The sequence below is a fragment of the Ascaphus truei genome, chromosome 2, assembly GCF_040206685.1.
Source record: "Ascaphus truei isolate aAscTru1 chromosome 2, aAscTru1.hap1, whole genome shotgun sequence".
Lineage (NCBI taxonomy): Eukaryota > Metazoa > Chordata > Amphibia > Anura > Ascaphidae > Ascaphus > Ascaphus truei.
This window is the reverse complement of record NC_134484.1, coordinates 4,325,399-4,347,351: the sequence shown is the minus strand read 5'-3', so window position 1 is coordinate 4,347,351 and position 21,953 is coordinate 4,325,399. Positions and strand designations below refer to the sequence as shown.

General features: G+C 56.0%; 1 protein-coding gene across 1 annotated transcript in view; it reads left to right on the top strand.

The window, feature by feature from the left end:
* Window positions 1-21,953, top strand: part of PLEC (plectin) — a 624,499-nt gene that overhangs the window by 561,181 nt on the left and 41,365 nt on the right. The window contains 11 exon segments of the mRNA XM_075581086.1: window positions 676-1,045; window positions 1,795-1,869; window positions 3,313-3,474; window positions 5,826-5,930; window positions 8,118-8,213; window positions 9,038-9,163; window positions 11,797-11,949; window positions 14,330-14,484; window positions 15,330-15,456; window positions 18,554-18,737; window positions 19,583-19,740. Coding sequence (XP_075437201.1) covers window positions 676-1,045; window positions 1,795-1,869; window positions 3,313-3,474; window positions 5,826-5,930; window positions 8,118-8,213; window positions 9,038-9,163; window positions 11,797-11,949; window positions 14,330-14,484; window positions 15,330-15,456; window positions 18,554-18,737; window positions 19,583-19,740 — 1,711 coding nt within the window.

Sequence of the window (21,953 nt, the reverse complement as noted above, 5' to 3'; positions counted from 1 at the left end):
GGCTGGGGAGGGCGTCACCCCCAGGGGGAGCAGATGTACCGCAGGTATGTCACGGCGCCTCACGCATGGACAGGGCTGGGGAGGGCGGCACCCCCAGGGGGAGCAGATGTACCGCAGGTATGTCACGGCGCCTCACGCATGGACCGGGCTGGGGAGAGTGCACATGCACAGGGATAACACGCCTGTCACCCATCCGAGGGACATGGTGACCGTCACAATATAACACGGCCTGCTCTGTGTGTGTCACCTGCAGGATGAGGGACAGATGTAATAAGCAGCAGGTCACTTCTATCTGTCACTGTGCCACCTGCAGTAGGAGACACAGGTTTAATGGCAGTAGGTCACTTCTATCTGTCACTGTGTCACAGTGGGAGACACAGGTTGAATGGCAATAGGTCACTTATGTCACGGTCACCTGGCAGTAGAACGGACAGCCTTGATGGGCCACAGGTCCTACATGCAGTGGCAGTGGCAAAGTGGGCAATAGGTCCCCTTTGTCACAGTGTCCCTCATGCTGCAGCTCCGTTGGCCACGTGCCCCTTTGATATGCGGCGCTATGTCCCTCCGCAGTGCGAGGGACCTAAACTTTCCGTGTTAGTCGTTGAACTGCGATAGTGCCGATCGGGCACGGAGACTCCCACCGGAAGTCACAATGCGCCGCCTCTCTTCTCGCAGGGTTTACCGTCTCCACGAGCGCCTGGTCACCATACGCACAGAGTACAACCTGCGGATCAAGTCGGGAGCCACCCAGGTCTCCCACACCTCCCACGCCACCCACACCTCCCACGCCACCCACACCTCCCAGGCCACGCACACCTCCCAGGTCACCCAGCTCAGCCAGCGGCCTCGCCCGGAGGTGGAGGACGCCACCCTGCGCTACCTCCACGACCTGCTCGGCTGGGTGGAGGAGAACCAGAAACGCATCAGCGCGGCCGAGTGGGGGTCGGACCTCCCCAGCGTGGAGTCCCAGCTCGGGAGCCACCGCGGGCTGCACCAGTCCATCGATGAGTTCCGAGCCAAGATCGAGCGGGCGCGGGCTGACGAGGTGAGGACCTCCCCCGGGGCCCAAACGCTACGGATATGTCAAGAGAAGGACCAGGGCTGGTGTGGGACAGGCAGCAGGAGTAGACCTCTCTCATTTGGGAAGCCAGAAAGGCTGCAGTGTATGGAGATTAGTTTGGGCTCTGTTTCTCAGGGAGCAGTCTTCACTTAAAGGGTCAGACCCTTCTAGAACAAAGTGTACTAATGGCAGTGACAGGGTTAAAGGGTCAGTCCCTCCTAGGGGCAAAGTGTACTAATGGCAGTGACATGGTTAAGGGGTCAGTCCCTCCTAGGGGCAAAGTGTACTAATGGCAGTGACAGGGTTAAGGGGTCAGTCCCTCCTACAAGCAAAGTTTACTAATGGCAGTGACAGGGTTAAGGGGTCAGTCCCTCCTAGGGGCAAAGTGTACTAATGGCAGTGACATGGTTAAGGGGTCAGTCCCTCCTAGGGGCAAAGTGTACTAATGGCAGTGACATGGTTAAGGGGTCAGTCCCTCCTAGGGGCAAAGTGTACTAATGGCAGTTACATGGTTAAGGGGTCAGTCCCTCCTAGTGGCAAAGTGTACTAATGACAGGGACATGGTTAAGGGGTCAGTCCCTCCTAGGGACAAAGTGTACTAATGGCAGTGACAGGGTTAAGGGGTCCGTCCCTCCTAGGGGCAAAGTGTACTAATGGCAGTGACAGGGTTAAGGGGTCAGTCTCACAAGGTTATGTCCGCGGCAGCTAAATCCCGATTCCTTCTCAATTCACAGGGTCAGATGTCCGGCACACGGGGGTCCTACCAGGAATACCTTGGGAAACTGGACCTGCAGTATGCCAAGCTGCTGGTAAGGAAGGGGTTAAGTGGATGGAAATGCTCCAAGTTACCCTCGGGAGTATTACGGGGCGTACGAAGGAGCGTTCACCATATGGCAACCTGCTATCCAGCATCAAAGGGGTTAATGGTTCATCTAGTGTAAAGGGCAAGGCGGCCCCTACATAGCTTCCAGATATCCAGCAAGGAAGGGGTTAATTGGGAGTTTTCCGCTGTGAAATGCCGGAGAATCCGCGGCCGATCCAGCAGCCGTGGCGGTTACATCCGGGGCTCGGGAAACGGGGAAAATGCGATCGGTTAAAATATAAAATACTGTGTCTCTTCCCCGGCAAATCATTCCAGAAAGCCTGAGCCAAAACCTCATCGGTCTCCTCCCTGCAGCATTTCTGGGGAACCTAAGGAGAAGGTTTTTCGATGTAGGAGACACGATGCTGGAAGTAGGAGACCTTGGGTGGGTGGGTTTGGCATTAGTAAAGTCTCCCGTCTGCAAAACTCGGGGAGGGGAGGAAGCCAGTGTAACAGCATTGCACCGGGCTTATCACGGGAAAAAGAAGGGCGGGGGCTGGCAAAGAAGGGCGGGGGCCGGCAAAGAAGGGCGGGGGCCGGCAAAGAAGGGCGGGGGCCGGCAAAGAAGGGTGGGGGCCGGCAAAGAAGGGCGGGGGGCCGGCAAAGAAGGGCGGGGGCCGGCAAAGAAGGGCGGGGGCCGGCAAAGAAGGGCGGGGGGCCGGCAAAGAAGGGTGGGGAGTCGTGTTGGTCTTTTCTTCCATGTAGTAACAGGGGAGAGAGGGAGTGGGGGGTGTGATACCGTTTATTGGACCAATAAGATTTTGAAATGTTACAAGTTTTCCAACCTCTCGGGGTCCTTCATTGGGCATGGCTCAGCCATATGGCACACCACCTACTCTGCCATATGGCACACCACCTACTCTGCCATATGGCACACCACCTACTCTGCCATATGGCACACCACCTACTCTGCCATATGGCACACCACCTACTCTGCCATATGGCACCCCACCTACTCTGCCATATGGCACACCACCTACTCTGCCATATGGCACACCACCTACTCTGCCATATGGCACACCACCTACTCTGCCATATGGCACACCACCTACTCTGCCATATGGCACACCACCTACTCTGTCATATGGCACACCACCTACTCTGCCATATGGCACACCACCTACTCTGCCATATGGCACACCACCTACTCTGCCATATGGCACACCACCTACTCTGCCATATGGCACACCACCTACTCTGCCAGGCCCGATGAAGGACCCCGAGAGGTTGGAAAACTTGTAACATTTCAACTACTTATTGGTCCAATAAAAGCCCCCGCACCCCCTCCTCCCTCCTCCCTCCGTTGCTGCCCCAAATCCTACAAATCCCATTGTGACCCCGTTGCTTGGGACCCCGGTTATTCACGCTCTGCCTCCTGTCCTCGTCACAGAACTCTTCCAAGGCGCGCCTGCGACACCTGGAGAGCCTCAACGGCTTCGTGGCGGCCGCCACCAAGGAGCTCATGTGGCTCAACGACAAGGAGGAGGAAGAGGTGAACTACGACTGGAGCGAACACAACAGCAACATGACCAGCAAGAAGGACAACTACTCGGTGAGTGCCGGGGAGGGTCTAATAACACCGCGCGTGCAGCCACCGCCGAGGTGCAACGCTCCGGAATATTGTGTGTGTGCAGCCAGGGGGGCGAGCAGCGGATGGACTGATGGTCCTCCCTCTCTCTCCTCCTTCTCGGGACTGATGGTCTTCCCTCTCTCTCCTCCTTCCCAGGGACTGATGTTCCTCCCTCTCTCTCCTCCTTCCCAGGGACTGATGGTCCTCCCTCTCTCTCCCCCTTCCCAGGGACTGATGTTCCCCCTCTCTCTCCTCCTTCCCAGGGACTGATGTTCCTCCCTCTCTCCTCCTTCCCAGGGACAGATGTTCCTCCCTCTCTCCTCCTTCCCAGGGACTAATGTTCCTCCCTCTCTCTCCTCCTTCCCAGGGACTAATGTTCTTCCTCTCTCTCCTCCTTCCCAGGGACTAATGTTCCTCCCTCTCTCTCCTCCTTCCCAGGGACTGATGTTCCTCCCTCTCTCTCCTCCTTCCCAGGGACTGATGTTCCTCCCTCTCTCTCCTCCTTCCCAGGGACTGACGTTCCTCCCTCTCTCCTCCTTCCCAGGGACTGATGTTCCTCCTCTCTCCTCCTTCCCAGGGACTGATGTTCCTCCCTCTCTCCTCCTTCCCGGGACTGATGTTCCTCCCTCTCTCTCCTCCTTCCCAGGGACTGATGTTCCTCCCTCTCTCCTTCTTCCCGGGACTGATGTTCCTCCCCCTCTCCTCCTTCCCAGGAACTGATGTTCCTCCCTCTCTTCTCCTTCCCAGGGACTGATGTTCCTCCCTCTCTTCTCCTTCCCAGGGACTGATGTTCCTCCCTCTCTCCTCCTTCCCAGGGACTGATGTTCCTCCCTCTCTCTCCTCCTTCCCAGGGACTGATGTTCCTCCCTCTCTCTCCTCCTTCCCAGGGACTGATGTTCCTCCTCTCTCTCCTCCTTCCCAGGGACTGATGTTCCTCCCTCTCTCCTCCTTCCCAGGGACTGATGTTCCTCCCTCTCTCCTTCTTCCCAGGGACTGATGGTCCTCCCTCTCTCTCCACCCTCCCAGGGACTGATGGTCCTCCCTCTCTCTCCTCCTTCCCGGGACTGATGTTCCTCCCTCTCTCTCCTCCTTCCCTGGGACTGATGTTCCTCCCTCTCTCCTCCTTCCCAGGGACTGATGTTCCCCCCTCTCTCCTCCTTCCCAGGGACTGATGTTCCTCCCTCTCTTCTCCTTCCCAGGGACTGATGTTCCTCCCTCTCTCTCCTCCTTCCCAGGGACTTATGTTCCTCCCTCTCTCCTCCTTCCCGGGGACTGATGTTCCTCCCTCTCTCTCCTCCTTCCCAGGGACTGATGTTCCTCCCTCTCTATTCCTTCCCAGGGACTAATGTTCCTCCCTCTCTCTCCTCCTTCACAGGAACTGATGTTCCTCCCTCTCTCCTCCTTCCCAGGGACTGATGTTCCTCCCTCTCTCCTCCTTCCCAGGGAATTATGTTCCTCCCTCTCTCCTCCTTCCCAGGGAATTATGTTCCTCCCTCTCTCCTCCTTTCCAGTGACTGATGTTCCTCCCTCTCTCTCCTCCTTCCCAGTGACTGATGTTCCTCCCTCTCTCCTCCTTCCCAGGGACTGATGTTGCTCCCTCTCTTCTCCTTCACTGGGACTGATGTTCCTCCCTCTCTCTCCTCCTTCCCGGGGACTGATGTTCCTCCCTCTCTCCTCCTTCCCAGGGACTGATGTTCCTCCCTCTCTCCTCCTTCCCAGGGACTGATGTTCCTCCCCCTCTCCTCCTTCCCAGGGACTGATGTTCCTCCCTCTCTCCTCCTTCCCAGGGACTAATGTTCCTCCCTCTCTCTCCTCCTTCCCGGGACTGATGTTCCTCCCCCTCTCCTCCTTCCCTGGGACTGATGTTCCTCCCTCTCTCCTCCTTCCCAGGGACTGATGTTCCCCCCTCTCTCCTCCTTCCCAGGGACTGATGTTCCCCCCTCTCTCCTCCTTCCCAGGGACTGATGTTCATCCCTCTCTCCTCCTTCCCAGGGACTGATGTTCCTCCCCCTCTCCTCCTTCCCAGGGACTGATGTTCCTCCCTCTCTCCTCCTTCCCAGGGACTGATGTTCCTCCCTTTCTCCTCCTTCCCAGGGACTGATGTTCCTCCCCCTCTCCTCCTTCCCAGGGACTAATGTTCCTCCCTCTCTCCTCTTTCACAGGGACTGATGTTCCTCCCTCTCTCTCCTCCTTCCCAGGGACTGATGTTCCTCCCTCTCTCCTCCTTCCCAGGGACTGATGTTCCTCCCTCTCTCCTTCCCAGGGACTAATGTTCCTCCCTCTCTCCTCCTTCCCAGGGACTAATGTTCCTCCCTCTCTCTCCTCCTTCACAGGGACTGATGCGAGAACTTGAGTTAAAAGAGAAGAAGATAAAGGAAATCCAGAACACGGGGGACAGGCTGCTCCGGGACGACCACCCCGGGAGATCCACCGTGGAGGTGAGACCCTTGCTCCTTACCCAGCCCCGGAGGGTGTGGGGCTCAGAGGGGCCACGGATCTTGGGGGGTGTGGGGGAGCCACGTATCAGTGTGCAAACGGAAATACTGGACACAAAATCTGTGCCAGATTTTCATTGGATTTCTCTTGTTTGGACTGGATTTCGGGTTCTGATGTGGTAGGACGTAGGAGGGCTGGGCTTTTGGTTCTGGTCTGGTAGGACATTGGAGGGCTGGGCTTTTGGTTCTGGTCTGGTAGGACATTGGAGGGTTGGGCTTTTGGTTCTGGTCTGGTGGGATTAAGATGGCCTGGGCTCTTGATTCTATTTTGGGTTAAATATTGAAGGACAGGGTTCTTGGTTCTGGCTAGATGGATCAAAGAAGGACTGTCATGGTTCATTTAATTTTGGTTAAACACTGTATGGAAGGACTGTGCTCTTGGTACCGGCACACACTGGGTTTTGGTTCTTATGCTTTTCATTCTGATGTTCTTGGTTCTGATGCTCTTGGTTCTGATTCTGACACTAGGTGCTTGTTCTGACACTCTTGGTTCTGGGTTTGATGCTCTAGGTGCTTGTTCTGGCACTCTTGGTTCTGACACTGTTTTTTCTGGTTCTAACGCTGTAGGTACTTGTTCTGGCACGCTTTGTTCTGATTCTGATGCTGTTATTTCTGGTTCTGACCCTGTTATTTCTGGTTCTAACCCTGTTATTTCTGGTTCTGACGCTGTAGGTGCTTGTTCTGACATTCTTGGTTCTGGTTCTGATGCTCGTCTAGGTGCTTGTTCTGACATTCTTGGTTCTGGTTCTGACGCTCTTGGTTCTGGTTCTGATGCTCTTGGTTCTGGTTCTGACTCTAGGTGCTTGTTGAGACGCTTTTGGTTCTGGTTCTGACACTCTTGGTTCTGACGCTCTTGGTTCTGGTTCTGCCGGTCTTGGTTCTGGTTCTGACTCTAGGTGCTTGTTGAGACGCTTTTGGTTCTGGTTCTGACACTCTTGGTTCTGACGCTCTTGGTTCTGGTTCTGCCGCTCTTAGTTCTGGTTCTGACGCTCTTGGTTTTGATTCTGACGCTCTTGGTTTTGATACTGACGCTCTTGGTTTTGATTCTGATGCTCTTGGTTCTGGTTCTGACGCTCTTGGTTCTGGTTCTGACTTTAGGTGCTTGTTCAGACGCTTTTGGTTCTGGTTCTGACACTCTTGGTTCTGACGGTCTTGGTTCTGGTTCTGACGCTGTTGGTTCTGGTTCTGACGCTCTTGGTTCTGGTTCTGATGCTCTTGGTTCTGGTTCTCACTAGGTGCTTGTTCTGACGCTCTTGGTTCTGGTTCTGACGCTCTAGGTGCTAGTTCTGACGCTTTTGGTGCTGGTTCTGACGCTCTTGCTTCTGGTTCTGGCGCTCTTGGTTCTGGTTCTGGCGCTCTTGGTTCTGGTTCTGACGCTCTAGGTGCTGGTTCTGACGCTCTTGGTTCTGGTTTTGACATCCTTGGTTCTGGTTCTGACGCTCTTGCTTCTGGTTCTGGCGCTCTTGGTTCTGGTTCTGGCGCTCTTGGTTCTGGTTCTGACGCTCTAGGTGCTGGTTCTGACGCTCTTGGTTCTGGTTTTGACATCCTTGGTTCTGGTTCTGACGCTCTTGCTTCTGGTTCTGGCGCTCTTGGTTCTGGTTCTGACGCTCTTGCTTCTGGTTCTGGTGCTCTTGCTTCTGGTTCTGACGCTCTTGCTTCTGGTTCTGGCGCTCTTGGTTCTGGTTCTGGCGCTCTTGGTTCTGGTTCTGACGCTCTAGGTGCTAGTTCTGACGCTCTAGGTGCTGGTTCTGACGCTCTTGCTTCTGGTTCTGGCGCTCTTGGTTCTGGTTCTGGCGCTCTTGGTTCTGGTTCTGACCCTCTAGGTGCTGGTTCTGACGCTCTTGGTTCTGGTTTTGACATCCTTGGTTCTGGTTCTGACGCTCTTGCTTCTGGTTCTGGCGCTCTTGCTTCTGGTTCTGACGCTCTTGCTTCTGGTTCTGACGCTCTTGCTTCTGGTTCTGACGCTCTTGCTTCTGGTTCTGACGCTCTTGCTTCTGGTTCTGACGCTCTTGGTTCTGGTTCTGACGCTCTTGGTTCTGGTTCTGACGCTCTTGGTTCTGGTTCTGGCGCTCTTGGTTCTGGTTCTGGCGCTCTAGGTGCTGGTTCTGATGTCTCCTCTCCCTGTTTCAGGCTTTCCAGGCGGCGCTGCAGACTCAGTGGAGCTGGATGCTGCAACTATGCTGCTGTATCGAGGCTCATCTCAAGGAGAACACTGCGTACTTCCAGGTACTACCACAAGAGGGAGACAGAGAGCAGAGTATCCCAACTATCTATATGTATAGTGTAATAGTGAGTAATAGTGAGTGATCTCCCTGCGCAGTACTATGTATAGTGTAATAGTGAGTAATAGTGACTGATCTCCCTGCGCAGTACTATGTATAGTGTAATAGTGAGTAATAGTGAGCGGTCTCCCTGCGCAGTACTATGTATAGTGTAATAGTGAGTTATCTCCCTGCGCAGTACTATGTATAGTGTAATAGTGAGTAATAGTGAGTGATCTCCCTGCGCAGTACTATGTATAGTGTAATAGTGAGTAATAGTGAGTGATCTCCCTGCGCAGTACTATGTATAGTGTAATAGTGAGTAATAGTGAGTAACAGTGAGCGATCCCCCTGCGCAGTACTATGTATAGTGTAATAGTGAGTAATAGTGAGTGATCTCCCTGCGCAGTACTATGTATAGTGTAATAGTGAGTAATAGTGAGCGGTCTCCCTGCGCAGTACTATGTATAGTGTAATAGTGAGTAATAGTGAGTGATCTCCCTGCGCAGTACTATGTATAGTGTAATAGTGAGTAATAGTGAGCGATCTCCCTGCGCAGTACTATGTATAGTGTAATAGTGAGTAATAGTGAGCGGTCTCCCTGCGCAGTACTATGTATAGTGTAATAGTGAGTAATAGTGAGTAATAGTGAGCGGTCTCCCTGCGCAGTACTATGTATAGTGTAATAGTGAGTAATAGTGAGTTATCCCCCTGCGCAGTACTATGTATAGTGTAATAGTGAGTAATAGTGAGTAATAGTGAGTAATAGTGAGCGGTCTCCCTGCGCAGTACTTCGCGGATGTGAACGAGGCGGAGGAACGCCTGAAGAAGGTGCAGGAGACCATGCGGCGCAAGTACACGTGCGACCGCTCCATCACCGTGACGCGGCTCGAGGACCTGCTACAGGACAGCATGGTGAGCTGGCATATTGCGTAGCCAATCAGAATGCTCCGTTCCGCTCAATCAGTGGCTCAGGGGAAGCCAGTCCGCAAGGGCCACCAACAGGTCAGGTTTTAAGGGGATCCGTGCCTCAGGACAGGTGGCTCATTCTTTGACTGAGCCACTGATTGAGCCACCTGTGCTGAAGCAGGGACATCTCCACATTGGCTCATGTGATCGCAATGGACATTTGTAATTGAGGTTTGGGGAGTCAGTGAGACCCCACGTGGCACTCACAGAGAAGCGGGGCACGTGGTCATGTCTGGTGAGATTCACCCCAATACCTCTTACTTGCAGACACAGACATGTGGGTGTGTGGGTGCGTGGGTGCCACGTGTGGGTGCGTGGGTGCCACGTGTGGGTGCGTGGGTGCCACGTGTGGGTGCTGTGGCACCATCTGCTGCCAGAATTATCTTTTGTGCCGGGGGGAAATGTATACAACGTGTCATCTGAGCGTCTTCCATCAGACGCGGATGTTTTGGGCACAGAGGGTATAGCGCTGCCGCGGAGCGGGCACAGAGGGTATAGCGCTGCCGCGGAGCGGGCACAGAGGGTATAGCGCTGCCGCGGAGCGGGCACAGAAAGTATAGCGCTGCCTCGGAGCGGGCACAGAGGGTATAGCGCTGCCGCGGAGCGGGCACAGAGGGTATAGCGCTGCCGCGGAGCGGGCACAGAGGGTATAGCGCTGCCGCGGAGCGGGCACAGAGGGTATAGCGCTGCCGCGGAGCGGGCACAGAGAGTATAGCGCTGCCGCGGAGCGGGCACAGAGGGTATAGCGCTGCCGCGGAGCGGGCACAGAGGGTATAGCGCTGCCGCGGAGCGGGCACAGAGGGTATAGCGCTGCCGCGGAGCGGGCACAGAGGGTATAGCGCTGCCGCGGAGCGGGCACAGAGGGTATAGCGCTGCCGCGGAGCGGGCACAGAGGGTATAGCGCTGCATCGGAGCGGGCACAGAGGGTATAGCGCTGCATCGGAGCGGGCACAGAGGGTATAGCGCTGCCGCGGAGCGGGCACAGAGAGTATAGCGCTGCCGCGGAGCGGGCACAGAGGGTATAGCGCTGCCGCGGAGCGGGCACAGAGGGTATAGCGCTGCCTCGGAGCGGGCACAGAGAGTATAGCGCTGCTGCGGAGCGGGCACAGAGGGTATGGCGCTGCCTCGGAGCGGGCACAGAGGGTATAGCGCTGCCTCGGAGCGGGCACAGAGGGTATAGCGCTGCCTCGGTGCGGGCACAGAGAGTATAGCGCTGCCGCGGAGCGGGCACAGAGGGTATAGCGCTGCCTCGGAGCGGGCACAGAGGGTATAGCGCTGCCTCGGAGCGGGTACAGAGGGTATAGCGCTGCCTCGGAGCGGGCACAGAGGGTATAGCGCTGCCTCGGAGCGGGCACAGAGGGTATAGCGCTGCCTCGGAGCGGGCACGGAGGGTATAGCGCTGCCTCGGAGCGGGCACAGAGAGTATAGCACTGCCGCGGAGCGGGCACAGAGGGTATAGCGCTGCCTCGGAGCGGGCACAGAGGGTATAGCGCTGCCTCGGAGCGGGCACAGAGAGTATAGCGCTGCCGCGGAGCGGGCACAGAGGGTATAGCGCTGCCTCGGAGCGGGCACAGAGGGTATAGCGCTGCCTCGGAGCGGGCACAGAGAGTATAGCGCTGCCTCGGAGCGGGCACAGAGGGTATAGCGCTGCCTCGGAGCGGGCACAGAGGGTATAGTGCTGCCTCAGAGCGGGCACAGAGGGTATAGCGCTGCCTCGGAGCGGGCACAGAGGGTATAGCGCTGCCTCGGAGCGGGCACAGAGGGTATAGTGCTGCCTCGGAGCGGGCACAGAGGGTATAGCGCTGCCGCGGAGCGGGCACAGAGAGTATAGCGCTGCTGCGGAGCGGGCACAGAGGGTATAGCGCTGCCTCGGAGCGGGCACAGAGGGTAAAGCGCTGCCTCGGAGCGGGCACAGAGGGTATAGCGCTGCCTCGGAGCGGGCACAGAGAGTATAATGCTGCCTCGGAGCGGGCACAGAGGGTATAGCGCTGCCTCGGAGCGGGCACAGAGGGTATAGCGCTGCCTCGGAGCGGGCACAGAGGGTATAGCGCTGCCTCGGAGCGGGCACAGAGGGTATGGCGCTGCCGCGGAGCGGGCACAGAGAGTATAGCGCTGCCTCGGAGCGGGCACAGAGGGTATAGCGCTGCCTCGGAGCGGGCACAGAGGGTATAGCGCTGCCGCGGAGCGGGCACAGAGGGTATAGCGCTGCCTCGGAGCGGGCACAGAGGGTATAGCGCTGCCTCGGAGCGGGCACAGAGGGTATGGCGCTGCCTCGGAGCGGGCACAGAGGGTATGGCGCTGCCTCGGAGCGGGCACAGGATGTAGTGTGGCTCTTAGTGGCACAGGATGCAGTGTGGCTCCTCCCCTAACTGCTCCTATAACTCCCCCCTAACTGCTCCGCTAACCCCTCCCCTAACTGCTCATGTAACTCCTCCCCTAACTGATAATGTAACTCCTCCCCTATAGTTTTATCCAATGAGCAGTCTGTGCCTGGAGGTCCCTGTTATATGGAAGGGGGGGGGTGCATTGCTGAGCGTTCTGATTGGTCAGGGCAGTAACTGATCTCTCCCCCCTCCCAGGATGAGAAGGAGCAGCTGGCAGAGTATAAGGGGCAGGTTACGGGTCTTGCCAAGCGGGCAAAGTCCATCATCCAGCTGAAACCCCGCAGCCCAGCCAACCCTCCCAAGGGCAAACAGCCGGTCCAGGCCGTGTGTGACTACAAGCAGCTAGAGGTAAGAGCGCCCCCTGCAGTGTGTGTGACTACAGGCAGCTAGAGGTAAGAGCGCCCCCTGCAGTATGTGTGTGAGTTATTAGGCAGCGTGGGGTAAGAGCGCCCCCTGCAGTATGTGTGTGAGTTATTAGGCAGCGTGGGGTAAGAGCGCCCCCTGCAGTATGTGTGTGAGTTATTAGGCAGCGTGGGGTAAGAGCGCCCCCTGCAGTATGTGTGTGAGTTATTAGGCAGCGTGGGGTAAGAGCGCCCCCTGCAGTATGTGTGTGAGTTATTAGGCAGACCCCCTCCCTTAATTGCTAGTCACGTGGCGGTGTTTTAGAGTACTTAAGGCCATGCAGCTAGGCTGTGAGCCCTATGGCTGTGAGTCCCGCTGGGCTGTGAGTCCCGCTGGGCTGTGAGCCATATGGCTGTGAGTCCCGCTGGGCTGTGAGCCCTATGGCTGTGAGTCCCGCTGGGCTGTGAGTCCCGCTGGGCTGTGAGCCCTATGGCTGTGAGTCCCGCTGGGCTGTGAGCCATATGGCTGTGAGTCCCGCTGGGCTGTGAGTCCCGCTGGGCTGTGAGTCCCGCTGGGCTGTGAGTCCCGCTGGGCTGTGAGTCCCGCTGGGCTGTGAGCCATATGGCTGTGAGTCCCGCTGGGCTGTGAGTCCCGCTGGGCTGTGAGTCCCGCTGGGCTGTGAGTCCCGCTGGGCTGTGAGTCCCGCTGGGCTGTGAGTCCCATCTAAAGTGTCTGCAGAGGTCATTTTGGAGTTGAATTTGGAGGTGAAGATTTAAGGAAGATCGAGACTCTGCACAACAACTCTGCAGCTGTGAGGAATTAACTTTCCAAACGCTGTGATTAATTGTAATTTTACTCTCCCTCTCCTCCAGTACCTGGCCAGTCTCTCCTCCTGCGTCTCACTATGCCCTCTCCTCCTGCATCTCACTATGCCCTCTCCTCCTGCATCTCACTGTGCCCTCTCCTCCTGCATCTCACTGTGCCCTCTCCTCCTGCATCTCACTATGCCCTCTCCTCCTGCATCTCACTGTGCCCTCTCCTCCTGCATCTCACTGTGCCCTCTCCTCCTGCATCTCACTGTGCCCTCTCCTCCTGCATCTCACTATGCCCTCTCCTGCATCTCACTATGCCCTCCCTACTGCTTTTTATGTTTACTGTTTCCTCACTCCTTTGTGAACATCTCTGTTCTCTCCAACTTCCCTACTCCCCACTGCACCATTTATACACCTCTCTCCCAACTACGTCTTTACCCCTCAATAAAAAGCACCCCCACAAATCCTCTATTCACACCCTCTATCTACTCCTTCCTGCTGCTGGGGATCTCCCCTAAGCCTGAACCCAGACATACACACCTGCTCTCACCCACACCTTCCTGCCACTTCTTCCCCTGTAAATGGTGTTAACCTTTTCATTTAACACTGACTAACCTTAAAACTCGCCCCACAAATCAAGCATCCCAAAATCCTGCCCTCACGGCTACTGTCCCACAGTCACTTATACCACCCATTGTGGCCAAGCACACCCATTCTACAGCACTTATTCCCTCACCTGATCTCACCCACGCTCCCCTGCCATCTCTTCCCCTGTAACGTGTGTTAACCTTCTGATTTAATACTGACACCTTATTAAAACTCGCCCCACAAATCCAGCACCCCAAAAGCCTGCCCTCATGGCTAATGTCCCACCCCCAGTCACTTATACCACCCATTGTGGCCAAGCACTGCCATCTACAGCACTTACTCCCTCACCTGCTGTCTCTGTAAGTTTCCCATTAAACCTCTTAGATTGTAAGCTCTTCGGGGCAGGGATTTCCTTTCCTACTGTCTGATTTTGCTGCGCTTATTGTATAATTATAATTCCCTGTACTGTATTCTGTGTGTAGCGCTGAGTACACTTTTGGCGCTATATAAATAGAGACATACAATACAATAAGGGCGTTGAGTGTGTGACTGTGTATTGTGTACCCGCAGATCACTGTACATAAGGGCGGTGAGTGTGTGACTGTGTATTGTGTACCCGCAGATCACTGTACATAAGGGCGGTGAGTGTGTGACTGTGTATTGTGTACCTGCAGATCACTGTACATAAGGGCGGTGAGTGTGTGACTGTGTATTGTGTACCCGCAGATCACTGTACATAAGGGCGGTGAGTGTGTGACTGTGTATTGTGTACCCGCTGATCACCGTACATAAGGGCAGTGAGTGTGTGACTGTGTATTGTGTACCCGCAGATCACTGTACATAAGGGCGGTGAGTGTGTGACTGTGTATTGTGTACCCGCAGATCACTGTACATAAGGGCGGTGAGTGTGTGACTGTGTATTGTGTACCCGCAGATCACTGTACATAAGGGCGGTGAGTGTGTGACTGTGTATTGTGTACCCGCAGATCACTGTACATAAGGGCGGTGAGTGCTTGCTGCTGAATAACTCCCAGCCGTATAAGTGGAAAGTGCTGAACGCGTCGGGTAACGAGGCCGTCGTCCCCTCTGTCTGCTTCCTCGTACCTCCCCCCAACAAAGACGCTCTGGATGCTGTTATCAGGTGAGACTGGCAGCCATTTTGTATCCCCGTGCTTTCCTCTTCATGCACTTTCTTTGTCTCCTTTCTTTCCCCCTCCACTTCCCACCCGTCCTGTTTTGTTTATCTCTCCCTGTCTCATCACCCTCTCTCTCTCGCCCTGTCTCATCACCCTCTCTCTCTCGCCCTGTCTCATCACCCTCTCTCTCTCTCGCCCTGTCTCATCACCCTCTCTCTCTCGCCCTGTCTCATCGCCCTCTCTCTCTCGCCCTGTCTCATCGCCCTCTCTCTCTCGCCCTGTCTCATCGCCCTGTCTCTCTCGCCCTGTCTCATCACCCTCTCTCTCTCGCCCTGTCTCATCACCCTCTCTCTCTCGCCCTGTCTCATCACCCTCTCTCTCTCGCCCTGTCTCATCACCCTCTCTCTCTCGCCCTGTCTCATCACCCTCTCTCTCTCTCGCCCTGTCTCATCACCCTGTCTCTCTCGCCCTGTCTCATCACCCTCTCTCTCTCGCCCTGTCTCATCACCCTCTCTCTCTCTCGCCCTGTCTCATCACCCTCTCTCTCTCGCCCTGTCTCATCACCCTCTCTCTCTCGCCCTGTCTCATCACCCTCTCTCTCTCTCGCCCTGTCTCATCACCCTCTCTCTCTCGCCCTGTCTCATCGCCCTCTCTCTCTCGCCCTGTCTCATCGCCCTCTCTCTCTCGCCCTGTCTCATCGCCCTGTCTCTCTCGCCCTGTCTCATCACCCTCTCTCTCTCGCCCTGTCTCATCACCCTCTCTCTCTCGCCCTGTCTCCCCCCCCCCTCTCGCCCTGTCTCCCCCCCCCCTCTCGCCCTGTCTCCCCCCCCCCCCCTTCTCTCTGTCCCAGGCTGGAGGGGAGCCACCAGACTCTGCTGAGCCAGTGGCACAGCCTGCACATTGACATGAAGAGTCTGCTGTCCTATCAGTACCTGCTCCGTGACATCCAGCTCGTCCAGTCCTGGTCCATCGTCACGGTCAGTGCCCGGCTCCTCAGCCAATCACAGCGCTCACCACAGCTTCTCAGCCAATCACAGCGCTCACCACAGCTCCTCAGCCAATCACAGCACTCACCACAGCTTCTCAGCCAATCACAGCGCTCACCACAGCTCCTCAGCCAATCACAGCGCTCACCACAGCTTCTCAGCCAATCACAGCGCTCACCACAGCTCCTCAGCCAATCACAGCGCTCACCACAGCTTCTCAGCCAGTCACAGCTCTTACCGCAGCTCCTCAGCCAATCACAGCTCTTACCGCAGCTCCTCAGCCAGTCACAGCTCTCACCGCAGGTCTTCAGCCAATCACAGCTCTTACCGCAGCTCCTCAGCCAGTCTCAGCTCTCATCACAGCTCCTCATCCAATCACAGCTCTCACCGCAGCTCCTCAGCCAGTCACAGCTCTCACCGCAGCTCCTCAGCCAATCACAGCTCTCACCGCAGCTCCTCATCCAATCACAGCTCTCACCGCAGCTCCTCAGCCAATCACAGCTCTCACCGCAGCTCCTCATCCAATCACAGCTCTCACCGCAGCTCCTCAGCCAATCACAGCTCTCACCGCAGCTCCTCATCCAATCACAGCTCTCACCGCAGCTCCTCAGCCAATCACAGCTCTCACCGCAGCTGCTCAGCCAATCACAGCTCTCACCGCAGCTCCTCATCCAATCACAGCTCTCACCGCAGCTCCTCAGCCAATCACAGCTCTCACCGCAGCTGCTCAGCCAATCTCAGCTCTCATCACAGCTCCTCATCCAATCACAGCTCTCACCGCAGCTCCTCAGCCAATCACAGCTCTCACCGCAGCTCTCATCACAGCTCCTCATCCAATCACAGCTCTCACCGCAGCTCCTCAGCCAATCACAGCGCTCACCGCAGCTGCTCAGCCAGTCACAGCTCTCACCGCAGCTGCTCAGCCAATCACAGCTCTCACCGCAGCTCCTCAGCCAATCACAGCTCTCACCACAGCTCCTCAGCCAATCACAGCTCTCACCGCAGCTCCTCAGCCAGTCGCAGCTCTCACCGCAGCTTCTCAGCCAATCACAGCTCTCACCGCAGCTCCTCAGCCAGTCACAGCTCTCACCGCAGCTCCTCAGCCAATCACAGCTCTCACCGCAGCTCCTCAGCCAATCACAGCTCTCACCGCAGCTCCTCAGCCAATCACAGCTCTCACCGCAGCTCCTCAGCCAGTCACAGCTCTCACCGCAGCTCCTCAGCCAGTCACAGCTCTCATCACAGCTCCTCAGCCAGTCTCAGCTCTCATCACAGCTCCTCATCCAATCACAGCTCTCACCGCAGCTCCTCAGCCAGTCACAGCTCTCACCGCAGCTCCTCAGCCAATCACAGCTCTCACCGCAGCTCCTCAGCCAATCACAGCTCTCACCGCAGCTCCTCAGCCAATCACAGCTCTCACCGCAGCTTCTCAGCCAGTCACAGCTCTCACCGCAGCTCTCATCACAGCTCCTCAGCCAGTCACAGCTCTCACCGCAGCTGCTCAGCCAGTCACAGCTCTCACCGCAGCTCCTCAGCCAATCACAGCTCTCACCGCAGCTCCTCAGCCAGTCACAGCTCTCACCGCAGCTGCTCAGCCAGTCACAGCTCTCACCGCAGCTCTCATCACAGCTCCTCAGCCAGTCACAGCTCTCACCGCAGCTGCTCAGCCAGTCACAGCTCTCATCACAGCTCCTCAGCCAGTCGCAGCTCTCACCGCAGCTGCTCAGCCAGTCACAGCTCTCATCGCTCTCATACCTTTCCACATGGCAACTGATGGTTTCAAATAAGACAGTCTCTTGGTCAATGACGGTCTCTCGGTCAGTGAGAGCGCGGCCTCTCGGCGGGCGAGAGCGCGGCCTCTCGGCGGGCGAGAGCGCGGCCTCTCGGCGGGCGAGAGCGCGGCCTCTCGGCGGGCGAGAGCGCGGCCTCTCGGCGGGCGAGAGCGCGGCCTCTCGGCGGGCGAGAGCGCGGCCTCTCGGCGGGCGAGAGCGCGGCCTCTCGGCGGGCGAGAGCGCGGCCTCTCGGCGGGCGAGAGCGCGGCCTCTCGGCGGGCGAGAGCGCGGCCTCTCGGCGGGCGAGAGCGCGGCCTCTCGGCGGGCGAGAGCGCGGCCTCTCGGCGGGCGAGAGCGCGGCCTTCGGCCGGGTAACCCTCTCGTGCCCAGCGTATTAGGAGAGGGGTTTTTGGGGGAGGCGCTGGCACACGTGTTACAGGGTAACGAGACGTATGACGCTCTGCGTCTGGGTTCCTCACGTCTATCCTTATAATGTCATTTCTAACTCCGGGGTCTCAGCGCCGGACCTCAGGCCCCCCAACAGGTCAAGTCTTAAGGATATCCCTGCTTCAGCACAGGTGGCTCAATCAGTCTCTGCTTCAGAACAGGTGGCTCAATTATTCCCTGCTTCAGCACGTGGCTCAATCAGAAGCACAGTCGTTGACTTACCCATATATATATATAAATAATAGCAGGGACCCCAGGGCTGGCTGAGAAATGTAATATGTTTATCCCACACGGTCAGTGGGTCAGCAGGTCAGCTCTTTACACGGCTCCCGGGAGACGACACGCTGACCCGGTATTACATTGTTTAACAAGCCCTGGAGTGCCGTGTGTGTGTGCGCGTGTGTGTGCGTGTGTGTGCGTGTGCGCGCGTGTGTGTGTGGGCGTGTGTGTGCGTGTGCGTGTGCGTGCGTGTGCGCGCATGTGTGCGTGTATAAATCATACATATAGCATCATCAAAATCCAGCACTTTTTGCGCTCCATTCACTGTAATTAGCACAGCCTTCCAGCACTGGTGGGGGGGGGGGGGGGTTCTCCAGGGATTTCTCGGTTCTGGGAGGATTGTCAGAGTCCAGAGCTGAAAAATGGCACCAAATGTGTGATAACAGAACACTCCCCTTTGCCTGCGACCCCCGTGGGGGCAGTTTCTGGGCTCCAGTTCTGGGTTAGCCGCCGTGAGACTGTGCTGCAAGGCCCGCTATTAATGGCGCTCCGTGGTAGGAGCGCGGGCGCCACGATGTTTGGGGCGCTCTCTGGCTGAGGATATGTGGGTGCAGCGGGATTGAGGTACTCGCCCCTCTCTGTGCCCGCAGTTCCGCAGTATGAGGGCAGAGGAGTACAAGCTGGCGCTGAGGAACCTGGAGGTCCATTACCAGGACTTCATGAGGGACAGTCAGGACTCCCAGAACTTCCACCCCGACGACCGCATGAACATCGAGAGAGAGTATAACTCCTGCACACAGAAGTACGAGCTGCTGCAGCGCAGCATGGAGAAAGGTAATACAGGGTGTGTGTATGTGTGTATGTATATACTGTGTGTGTGTGTGTGTGTGTGTGTGTATACTGTGTCTGTGTGTGTATACTGTGTGTATACTGTGTGTGTGTGTGTATATATAGTGTGTATACTGTGTCTGTGTGTGTATACTGTGTGTATACTGTGTGTGTGTGTGTGTGTGTGTATATATACTGTGTGTATACTGTGTCTGTGTGTATATATGCTGTGTGTATACTGTGTGTGTATATATACTGTGTGTATACTGTGTGTGTGAGTATATATACTGTGTGTGTGTGTGTGTGTGTGTATACTGTGTGTGTGTGTGTGTGTGTGTGTATATAACGTGTTTATCCCTGTGCAGGAGAGCTGTGTGTGTGTGTGTGTGTACGTGCGTGTGCGTGTGCGCGTGTGCGTGTGCATATAACGTGTTTATCCCTGTACAGGAGAGCTGTGTGTGCGTGTGCGTGTGCGCGTGTGCATATAACGTGTGTATCCCTGTACAGGAGAGCTGTGTGTGTGTGTGTGTACGTGCGTGCGTGTGCGCGTGTGCGCGTTTGCATATAATGTGTGTATCCCTGTACAGGAGAGCTGTGTGTGCGTGTGCGCGTGTGCGCGTGTGCATATAACGTGTGTATCCCTGTACAGGAGAGCTGTGTGTGTGCGTGTGCGTGTGCGCGTGTGCATATAACGTGTGTATCCCTGTACAGGAGAGCTGTGTGTACGTGCGTGCGTGTGCGTGTGCGCGTGTGCGTATAACGTGTGTATCCCTGTACAGGAGAGCTGTGTGTGTGCGTGTACGTGCGTGTGCGTGTGCGCGTGTGCATATAACGTGTGAATCCCTGTACAGGAGACCAGGACGAGTCTACGTGTAAGAGTTACATCTCCCAGCTGAAGGATATCCAGCTGCAGCTCGAGGTCTGCGAGTCTCGCACCGTCAACAAGATCCGGAGCCCACTGGACAAGGATCCCATCAAGGAGTGTTCCCAGCGAATCGGAGAGCAGCAGGTAAGCTCCGCCTTCACGGGAATCACTCCTGCTCAGCCAATCAGTGCACACTGTAAGCCCCACCTCCAACCAAGCCACTGCCAGGAATCTACTGATCAGCCAATCAGTGAGCAGAACAGATCCCCAATAGACGCACTCCCATATACGCCCCGCCCACAGCCCCTGTGCCAGTGTAAGTGTTCCCAGGTGAACTCTGTTAGCGCTAAGTCCTCACCGCTGTCATACCGTGCGCGTCACAAAGACAGTGACAGGAGGGTGGTCTCTAACCCACTGCAAGGTGACAGTGACATAGTGTCCCTCCCACTGCAAGGTGACAGTGACATAGTGTCCCTCCCACTGCAAGGTGACAGTGACATAGTGTCCCTCCCACTGCAAGGTGACAGTGACATAGTGTCCCTCCCACTGCAAGGTGACAGTGACATAGTGTCCCTCCCACTGCAAGGTGACAGTGACATAGTGTCCCTCCCACTGCAAGGTGACAGTGACATAGTGTCCCTCCCACTGCAAGGTGACACTGACATAGTGTCCCTCCCACTGCAAGGTGACAGTGACATAGTGTCCCTCCCACTGCAAGGTGACAGTGACATAGTGTCCCTCCCACTGCAAGGTGACACTGACATAGTGTCCCTCCCACTGCAAGGTGACAGTGACATAGTGTCCCTCCCACTGCAAGGTGACAGTGACATAGTGTCCCTCCCACTGCAAGGTGACAGTGACATAGTGCCCCTCCCACTGCAAGGTGACAGTGACATAGTGTTCCTCCCACTGCAAGGTGACACTGACATAGTGTCCCTCCCACTGCAAGGTGACAGTGACATAGTGCCCCTCCCACTGCAAGGTGACAGTGACATAGTGTCCCTCCCACTGCAAGGTGACAGTGACATAGTGCCCCTCCCACTGCCAGGTGACAGTGACATAGTGTCCCTCCCACTGCCAGGTGACAGTGACATAGTGTCCCTCCCACTGCAAGGTGACAGTGACACAGTGTCCCTCCCACTGTGCACGCTGCCTTGGGGTCACACTCGACTCCTCTCTCACATTCGCCCCTCACATTCAAAACATTTCTAAAACCTGTCGCTTTTTCCTCCGCAATATAACAAAGATACGCCCTTTCCTCTGTTGCTCGACTGCTAAGACTCTGACTCAGGCCCTCATTCTCTCCCGTCTTGATTACTGTAACCTCCTGCTGTCCGGCCTTCCTGCCTCTCACCTGTCTCCCCTACAATCTATCCTTAACGCTGCTGCCAGAATCACTCTACTCTTTCCTAGATCTGTCTCAGCGTCTCCCCTCATGAAATCCCTCTCCTGGCTTCCGATCAAATCCCGCATCTCACACTCCATTCTTCTCCTCACTTTTAAAGCGTTACACTCTTCTGCCCCTCCTTACATCTCAGCCCTAATTTCTCGTTATGCACCATCCAGACTCTTGCGTTCTTCTCAAGGATGTCTTCTTTCTACCCCCTTTGTATCTAAAGCCCTCTCCCGCCTTAAACCTTTTTCACTGAATGCCCCACACCTCTGGAATGCCCTTCCCCTCAGTACCCGACTAGCACCCTCTCTATCCACCTTTAAGACCCACCTTAAGACACACTTGCTTAAAGAAGCATATGAATAGGACTGTGGATATTCTGAACACATGATACATAAAGCTTGGCCCCCTGCAGACGCACTTACCAGAACTCCCTCCTACTGTCTCTGTACGTTCTCCCTACCTACCAATTAGACTGTAAGCTCCTCGGGGCAGGGACTCCTCTTCCTTAATGTCTAAAGCATTTATTCCCACGATCTGTTATTTATGTTATCTGTTATTTATTGGATTACCACCTGTATTACTGCTGTGAAGCGCTATGTACATTAATGGCGCTATATAAATAAAGACATACAATACAATACAATACACTGCAAGGTGACAGTGACATAGTGCCCCTCCCACTGCAAGGCGACAGTGACATAGTGCCCCTCCCACTGCAAGGTGACAGTGACATAGTGCCCCTCCCACTGCAAGGTGACAGTGACATAGTGTCCCTCCCACTGCAAGGTGACAGTGACATAGTGCCCCTCCCACTGCAAGGTGACAGTGACATAGTGTCCCTCCCACTGCAAGGTGACAGTGACATAGTGTCCCTCCCACTGCAAGGTGACAGTGACATAGTGCCCCTCCCACTGCAAGGTGACAGTGACATAGTGCCCCTCCCACTGCAAGGTGACAGTGA